Source organism: Henckelia pumila, chromosome 1 (genome assembly GCF_033568475.1).
Source record: "Henckelia pumila isolate YLH828 chromosome 1, ASM3356847v2, whole genome shotgun sequence".
Taxonomy (NCBI): domain Eukaryota; kingdom Viridiplantae; phylum Streptophyta; class Magnoliopsida; order Lamiales; family Gesneriaceae; genus Henckelia; species Henckelia pumila.
The window spans coordinates 98,961,399-98,970,017 of record NC_133120.1 but is presented as its reverse complement, the minus strand read 5'-3'; the positions used below and the strand labels follow the sequence as shown (position 1 = coordinate 98,970,017).

General features: G+C 37.6%; 1 protein-coding gene across 2 annotated transcripts; it reads left to right on the top strand.

Annotated features, from left to right (window-relative positions):
* Positions 1 to 1,155: 1,155 nt before the first annotated feature.
* Positions 1,156 to 8,412, top strand: LOC140893347 (leucine--tRNA ligase, chloroplastic/mitochondrial). 2 transcript variants are annotated; one of them, XR_012153120.1, is made up of 21 exons: positions 1,156 to 1,658; positions 1,910 to 2,054; positions 2,146 to 2,202; positions 2,654 to 2,773; positions 2,848 to 2,952; positions 3,103 to 3,323; positions 3,405 to 3,471; positions 3,550 to 3,704; positions 4,007 to 4,271; positions 4,399 to 4,593; positions 4,867 to 4,946; positions 5,390 to 5,452; positions 5,565 to 5,646; positions 5,794 to 5,871; positions 5,944 to 6,045; positions 6,201 to 6,373; positions 6,465 to 6,642; positions 6,944 to 7,021; positions 7,354 to 7,485; positions 7,794 to 8,159; positions 8,295 to 8,412. XR_012153120.1 is itself a non-coding variant. In XM_073302405.1 (20 exons), the coding sequence occupies exons 1-20, from the start codon at positions 1,300 to 1,302 to the stop codon at positions 8,031 to 8,033; spliced, it is 2,895 nt and encodes a 964-aa protein (XP_073158506.1). In that variant the 5' UTR covers positions 1,157 to 1,299; the 3' UTR covers positions 8,034 to 8,402. The 2 variants fall into 2 exon arrangements, 1 of the variants encoding a protein (XP_073158506.1); XM_073302405.1 differs by having other exon boundaries at positions 1,157 to 1,658; positions 7,794 to 8,402.
* Positions 8,413 to 8,619: the final 207 nt, after the last annotated feature.

Genomic DNA, 8,619 nt, shown 5'->3' with positions numbered 1-8,619 from the left:
ATCTGAACTACCCGAAACCCAAACTACCCCACCTGTGCCCACCCCTAGTAAAAGGGACCAAATTTCGTAAATGAGAACGAGAATTCATGACTCAATCCTAGTGGCAGTTTCAGCATCCTCTAAGGTGGTTTTCTAATCTAAAGGGCTGGCTTTACAGAGCAGCCCACCTATTGGATCCTGCCTCAACCTGTGCGAGGTTAGAGGAGAGTTTGTCAATCAATAGTGTTGTCAATGTGGCCACTGACCACATGGTGTTCCGATTCATTCGGACCCCGACCTTTTTGCTTCTGGGTCGATTGGATTTAATAAACCTATTGGGTCCAATTAAAATGGCCCAAAATTGCGGACTAATACCCAGAAAGAAGCTCAAGTGAGAAAAGCATACCCTTTTCTAGAAATTGAGGCTAAATGGCAGCTATACTCGGAGGAGAACAAGACTTTTCGGACGCCTGATGAGATTGATACCTCCAAGCCTAAATTCTTTGTTTGTTTTCTGGTTTCTTTTGTTTGGTATCATATTGTATGTCCTCGAGATATTTCTCTGTCCAAACCCCTTTGTCATTCACTTAGTTCTCGTTTGGATTTGGTAAACTTTTTTTTAAAAAAATGTTTTTTTAAGCTATAATTTTTGGCTTTTGAAAAAGCTCTAATTTTGACTTAAAAAATATTTTTTAAGCATTTATTTTGCCATTCAAACGCTTTATTAACTAAAAAAACACATTTTTTTTAAAAAAAAATGCTTTTCTAGTCTAGCTTCTCAAACCAAACGGGGTCTTAATATCTTGTTTTTTTACTCTATAAATGCTTGAACAACAGTTTCTCGTCATCCTCATCTTGATCACATAAGATCACCACAGAGCCTAATATGTTTCTCACGCGGTCTGCATCACATTTTTTTTCTTCCAACAAGTGATTTTTCCCACATCATGAAGGCAAATAATTCTTTTGTTCTTAATAAACCAGTTTGACCGTATGTTAGAATGCCGGGCGTAAAAACACCATTTAATATCATTACATGTTTAATCCCATAAGGCATCCCCCTCTAGCAGTGTACCGTATGGGCTGTCTTGACAGAGCAGCAGCTGCCTGTTGGGGTGTGTCAGGCTGAAAAGTTAGCGATGGTGTTCTGAATCATTCGGACCCCGACCTTTTTGCTGCTGGGCTGATTAGATTTAAACCTATTGGGTCGAATTAACTGGCCCATCGAAACTATCTATAAATATCTGTTTTTTTCTTATTCCTTCACCCCACACTTCCAATCCTCATTTCTCGCAGTTAGTTCACTGGAGACCTCGCCAAATGCTCATACAAATACAACCAGCTCCACGGATTCTGTTCTTGGCACCGCCACCTTCGGATTCCCTCCTACGCAGCCGACCGTTATTTCTGCAGTACCGCCGTTATTGCATAGATTCTTGCAGGCTCCGACCATCCAATTGCGTTGGTAATGGTGGTACAAGTGTTCATGGGCTAGTACAAGAAGAAGTTGAGGAAACTAATACCCAGAAAGAAGCTCAAGTGAGAAAAGCATACCCTTTTCTAGAAATTGAGGCTAAATGGCAGCTATATTGGGAGGAGAACAAAACTTTTCGGACGCCTGATGAGATTGATACCTCCAAGCCTAAATTCTATGTTCTCGACATGTTCCCTTATCCGAGGTCACAGTCTTCCACTTTCTTGCATTTTCGGTTTTGTGTTGTTTCGGAAATTTCACGAGCTTTGTTTGTTTCCTGTTTTCTTTTGTTTGGTATCATACTGTATGTCCTCGAGATATTTCTCTGTCCAAACCCCTTGTCATTAACTTAATATCTTGTTTTTTAACTCTATAAATGCTTGAACAACAGTTTCTCGTCATCCTCATCTTGATCACATATTGGTGTTTTCATTTAAAAATTCATCATTTTTTCAGTGGGGCTGGTTTACATGTGGGCCACCCTCTTGGATATACTGCTACTGATATCCTTGCAAGACTTAAACGGATGCAGGGTTTCAATGTGTTGCATCCAATGGGTTGGGATGCATTCGGTTTACCCGCTGAGCAATATGCCATTGAGGTATTTTTTTCCTTCCTGAACATACTTTCTTAGTTGTTTGCTATTAAATTATATCCTTTCCTTTTTAATATTTTAAATGCACTTATGACAGACAGGGACGCACCCAAAATTCACGACACTGAAAAATGTTGATCGATTCCGCTCCCAGGTTACTACCGTTATATCTGATTTATGAAACTTCATTTATGAAACTTGATGTGGTACATATTCTCCAAGGTCTTCAATGTGTGCTGTGTTTCTAGATCATGCAAACATGAGTGATTCATGCTGCTTAATGCCGTTTATCTTGTTTGCTGAGCTAGTGGAGAAAGACCGGATATCTTGTCTTGTAGTGTATTTTTTTGTTGATTCAAGTGCTAATGCAGTAATTTCTGAGATTCTTTGTGGTATTGACTGACCTAGAAAGCAGTGATACAATCCATATCCTCCATGCCAATTGCAACTCTCATGTAAAACTGATTTTATATTCAGACTTAGAATGATTTGAAAACAACATTTTCTTATTCAAAAATTGAAAAAGGTATGACTACAAGACTCGAGGAGAAGTGAAGATTTCATGAGAGGTTTAATTCTTTTTTACTGACTCGTTTTTATTTCAGCTCAAATTGTTAGGCTTCTCATATGACTGGGATCGGGAAATTTCCACCGCAGAGCCCGAATATTATAAATGGACACAGTGGATATTTTTGCAGCTTTTGAAGAGAGGATTGGCATATCAGGTATCAATCTTGTCAAATATTTTGATTTCATCTCGTACAAGATGTGTGGTTTTTATGTTAAACATGTTATGTAGGCTGAAGTTCCTGTCAACTGGTGCCCTGCACTTGGCACTGTACTGGCAAATGAAGAAGTGGTGGATGGTGTAAGTGAGCGTGGTGGTCACCCTGTAATAAGAAAAGTATGTTTTTTTTTCCTTTTCAATTTTTTTCAATTTTATTCTATAATTATGCTGTGTTCTCTTGCAGCATTCTACATTCAACTTTTGCTTTTTCTTCTTTTCATTTGTTAGATGGTTTTATGATTTTACAGTTTGTTTATTACCAAGCAGCCTATGCGGCAATGGATGCTGAAGATCACTGCGTATGCTGACCGCCTTCTTGAAGATTTAGATGATCTTGACTGGCCAGAAAGTGTTAAGGAAATGCAGAGGAACTGGATTGGGAGATCAGAAGGAGCAGAGCTACAATTTCATGTTCTTGATGATAGACCCGAAAGAGATCTTAAAATCACTGTTTATACAACGAGGCCTGACACGATATTTGGGGCGACGTATATCCTCTAATTCATGTCATTTCAAAAGTTTCTTGTGGGACTTACAATGTTTCTAATTGCATTTGTCTTACATTGAAGCTACTTAGTCCTCGCACCAGAACACGTGCTGTTCTCCTCCATTGTATCCAATGCCAAAAGCCAAGATGTATGCCTTTTATTTTTTATTTTCTAGGCGTAGTTCAATGTTTGTGGCATTTCAAAAAAATAATAATCATGACAACAGGTGGAAGAATACATTGAAATGGCCTCTAGAAAGAGTGATCTCGAAAGGACTGCGCTCCAAAAGGAAAAGACCGGGGTCTTCACTGGTTGCTATGCAAGAAATCCAGTTAGTGGCGAGGCTATTCCAATTTGGGTTGCGGATTATGTTTTGGGAAGGTATCCACATTGTTTCTGAAATCTGAGGTGCTCAAGTGACATGTACCGTTTAATTTTTGCAATCCTTGATGAGAATCTACTTCTGTCATCAAGCAGCAAGGAGCTGGAGAATTCTTTCTTGTAAATTAAATGTGTTTTTTCGAATTTGCCTCTATTGATAATTCTGTAGGAAATTATCAAATAATTTTGCAATAAATATACAATGTTTAAAAAATATAATTTTTTTACATGTACATGATCTATGTATGTGTTTGATTAACTAGTTTGTTAATTTTGTGATGATGTGCAAATTTTTGGAGCAGCTATGGCACAGGAGCAATAATGGCTGTACCTGCGCATGATGCACGTGACCAAGAGTTTGCTCTGAAGTACAAGCTTCCAATATATGAGGTAGTGACACCGGGTAACAGCAGTTTCAGTTACATAGAAAAGGCTTACACTGGTGAAGGTACTATCGTAAATTCATCAAGTTCAACGTCAGGGCTTAACATTAATGGTCTAAATAGCAAAGATGCTTCTTCTAGAGTCATTGAGTGGCTTGAAATGACTGGAAATGGGATGAAAAAGGTCAGTCTTTTTTCTTTGTATGGTAGGACTTTTGTTTGGCAATGTCGTCTTTTTCGTAGTTTATATTATTCATTTCTTTTTGTCCAGTAACCAAAATCCATGCTTTTAACAATTTTATGTGCTTTAGGTTAATTATAAGTTAAGGGACTGGCTTTTTGCCAGGCAACGTTATTGGGGAGAGCCTATCCCAGTAATTTTCCCAGATGATACTGGTGAAGTCAAACCTATATCCGAAGCTGAGCTACCTCTTACCCTTCCTGAGTTGGATGATTTTACTCCTACTGGAACAGGGGAGCCACCACTCACAAAGGCTCTCTCTTGGGTATGCTATCTCTTTCTATGACTTTGTGCCAATCAAGTTTGTGGACCGAACAATTCGTATGTTCACTATTTGGTTACTAATTTTGTTTTGTCATTAAGATCACTTGCTACATGACCGCCTAAGAGTTATGAATGAATTTGAGTTTTCTTATTTCAGTCAACTCCTAAAATTTAAACAAAAATTTCATCACTATGTTCTGTAACTTCCTTTCCCCTTTGTGTTTTCTTTATGAAGTAATTGCCTGTGCCTGTTGGTGGATGTGACCCATGTCAGGTAAAAACAATCGATCCTACCTCTGGCAGGCCTGCTCAACGAGAAACAAACACAATGCCGCAGTGGGCTGGCTCTTGCTGGTACATCTTTTTTCCATATATTAAATTCATCTCTCTCTGGGTCCTTTTTTAAATGATGTAAAAAATACTACCAATGACCAATAAATCTGTCATGGACAGTTTGCTGAGATCTAGAGGGTTGGGACAAGACAATTAAATACAAAATACGCAAAAAGTTTAAAAAGCCTCTTTTATTAAAATTTTACACTAGGATGGTCCTTAGTGAAGGCAACTTGCTTGGGCAAGAGGACAATTATACTCTGTTGGGAAATTTTTCTTGCTCCAGGGCCATTATCCTTGAGAGGGTTGATCATTATCTTGTAAAAACTTTGATGTTCTAATCAAGTTGCATTTTTACAGTGTTATTCAGATATTAATCTTTTGTGATTCGGTTCTTAATTTAAAACTCTGGCTGGCTCTGTTTTCCTATTGGAATCTTTATTTATCAATTTTTTGATGTCCAGGTACTATCTGAGGTTTATGGATCCTTCAAATTCCCAGGCATTGGTGGACAAGGAAAAAGAAAAGTAAATTTAACCTCTAGTTTTATTCATCTTTGAAGATTTACCTTGGGTAGCATTGTTTTTCCATTTGATGCTAGGATCTATTATGCTAGTCATAGAATCTATTCACATGCAGGTATTGGAGCCCTGTTGATGTGTATGTTGGTGGTGCTGAGCATGCTGTTCTTCACTTGCTTTATTCTAGATTCTGGCACAAGGTTTGTATTCGAAATTAGGCTCGATTCATATGTACCGATCCTTGTTACTTGTTGTTTTGTGTCTCTTTGAGTTTTATTTCAAATGTACTTTTGTTTTTTTTTTTTCCTATTTGCTTTGTGACATAATGTGGGATACTTTTGCCACAGGTTCTCTTTGATATCGGTGTTGTGTCAACGAAGGAACCTTTTAAATGTGTCATAAACCAGGGAATAATACTCGGTGAAGTGAGTTTAGGTTGCTAAAATCCTGAATGATGCATGTTCGCCAATATAAATTTTTATTGGCTTTACTTGCAGGTCCAATATATGGCATTTAAGGATCCTGATGGGAATTTGGTATCCGCAGACTTGGTCGACCCAATGAGTAAATTCAGTCAAGAAAGCATAACTGAGGACCAGGCATGCCCTTTTGGGATTTCATATTTGTCAGATATCTACATATTTTTCGTCTCATTGACTCATCGTGTTCCAAAATTAAACTTTGTGCGTTGTTAAATTTTAATGACGGGATGCAATTCATCATTCGGTAAAGTTTTCATATTCTTCCGATACAGATTGTAAAGTCTGGTGATTCTTTTGTGCTGAAAGGCAATCCTGGTATCCGCGTAATTGCCCGTGCTTACAAGATGAGTAAAAGTAGGGGAAATGTCATTAATCCTGATGATGTCGTTTCTGAGTATGGTGCAGATTCTCTTCGATTATATGAAATGTTCATGGGTCCATTTAGGTATGCGTTTTTTTTCCTTTGTAATATCTTTTTTTTTTTAACGAAATTATCTTCTGACCCTCTCACTAACTTTTCGTGTTTGCACTTCCAGAGACTCGAAAACATGGAGTACTAGTGGTATCGAAGGTGTTCACCGTTTTCTGGCCAGAGTTTGGAGATTGATTGTTGGTTCACCATCCCCTGATGGAAAATTCAGAGATGGAACAGTTGTTTTTGTTGAGGAACCTACTGTTGAACAACTTAGTGTTCTTCATAGATGTATCAGTAAGGTAATAGTTTCCAGATTATTTAGCTTCTGTTTTCTGTTGATATTCACCTTTGAAATTCGTATTTTGACTGTGATGCCTTCAAGCCAAAAAAATTATTAGATGTAAAATAGAAGTGTTTGATAAGTAGATATATATTATGCGATCAGCTTTCAGGAATAATGAAAATTTAACATACGCATTGCCTCGCCCACCTTAAATGAGCTTGAAAGTACCAAGCTTCTTTAATTATTAAATTTCTGATTTATGAGTGGAAATTTGAATTTATTCTTTTGAATTATTAATGTTTTTTTGGTTGCGAAAGGTAACTGAAGAAATTGAAGGAACACGTTTCAATACTGGAATTTCTGCTATGATGGAATTCACTAACGCGGCATATAAGGTCTCTTTCCACCCCCACCACACGCTAACACACAAATGTTTTTCCCAGTTTAGGTTTTATTTAATTTTATTTATTTTGATTTCTCTTATTTGGAAATCATCTATACTTGCGCATTTGACTCTTCATTGATTGAGTGTGTTACGGAACTGTAGCTTTTCCATAGAAAAATGAGGAACGGCCTTGGTTCCCTGAAGGGTTTTAATTGGAGGAAATCTGGGACTGAATATGTGTCCAACTTTGCTCAAACATTATCATATCGAGCTAGTTCAGCTAATTTGATTGTCGCTGTAAATTGGTCAAGAATTTTCACAGTTTTCTTTTTCTTGTTTTAGTGGGACAAACTACCAAGATCCATTGTGGAAGATTTTGTTTTGTTGCTTTCACCGTATGCACCACACATTGCTGAGGAGCTGTGGTACCGTCTCGGACACTCAAGTTCACTGGCTTACGAGCCTTTCCCCAAGGTATTACTTGTGGTAACAGGTCTCCATTTGAATCTTGCTAGAGGTTCAACACGAAGCGGCTTTATTACCAGATTGATAAGGCTCTGTTTGTGTCAACTACTTTCTACCTGTCTTTCTTATTCGCGAATTTGAAAGTTCATTCCCTCAAATAAGTTAATTTGCGAGGTGGTTTAAGTATCTGGATCATGCTTTGGGTTGAATGCTTGACATTACATAAATAAAGTTAGAAGTATGTACGCTGTTAAAGCAGCGAGCGATGATATAACTGTATATTCTTATCCGTGATTATCACTTGGTAATAATGGCAGGTGAATGCTGCTTTCTTGAAGGAGTCAACTGTGGTGCTACCTGTACAGATAAACGGTAAGACCAGAGGAACCATAGAGGTTGAAGAAACTTGCACAGAAGAAGATGCCTTTAAACTTGCTTCATTGGATTCAAAACTGTCCAAGTTTCTGTCTGGGAAAACGATCAAAAAGACAATCTATGTTCCGAACAAGATTTTGAACGTTATTTTGGCTCCTGAAGGCGCCAAGGTGGCTCGATGATGGTCAATTTTGAAGCTGCTGCCTGCTGTAGATCATCAAATTTCATCAATGATCATGCCAATTTCACATCCGTCGAGTTTTAACCGTGGGTAGGTAACACTCAGACGGTTCGCAATTAATCGATGTGTTAGATATTTCTGTTCATTAATAGTTGATGTTGCTGTCAAAATAATAAATAAAAATTAAAAAATAGTTGATGTTGTAAGTTAGTTTTGATCTCTACCATTGTATCTAAAGCCTAAAGGTGTAAGCAAGCTGAAGCATTATATAATTTGATTCGAATTTCGTCATGGTCGAGTGGAAGCAGCATCACTTATCTCAGGTTTCAACTCCTTGCTCTGTAACTTTAAAATTTTAATGTTACTGAAATGATTTTTTGCACTAATTTGTTTCCATAAATTACATGTAAAGGGCAAATCAAACGTTTCAGATCGAAACTCAAAAAATGTGGATCAATAACTTTAAATATGCAGACGCTGGAAACTATGAGCATGGCAACCATTTTATGCATAGCTTAGGATGAAGATGCAACACCAAGTTAGCCCTGCAAATGGGACATGTAAATTTGCATCTATCCATCCATTTC

Excerpts from the sequence above, each read along its gene's own strand:
- LOC140893347 (XM_073302405.1), top strand. The coding sequence starts at position 1,300 with ATGCTCATACAAATACAACCAGCTCCACGGATTCTGTTCTTGGCACCG. Across the intron at positions 3,472-3,549 it reads CCAATGCCAAAAGCCAAGAT|GTGGAAGAATACATTGAAAT; the intron begins GTATGCCTTTTA and ends TCATGACAACAG. Across the intron at positions 4,272-4,398 it reads CTGGAAATGGGATGAAAAAG|GTTAATTATAAGTTAAGGGA; the intron begins GTCAGTCTTTTT and ends TATGTGCTTTAG.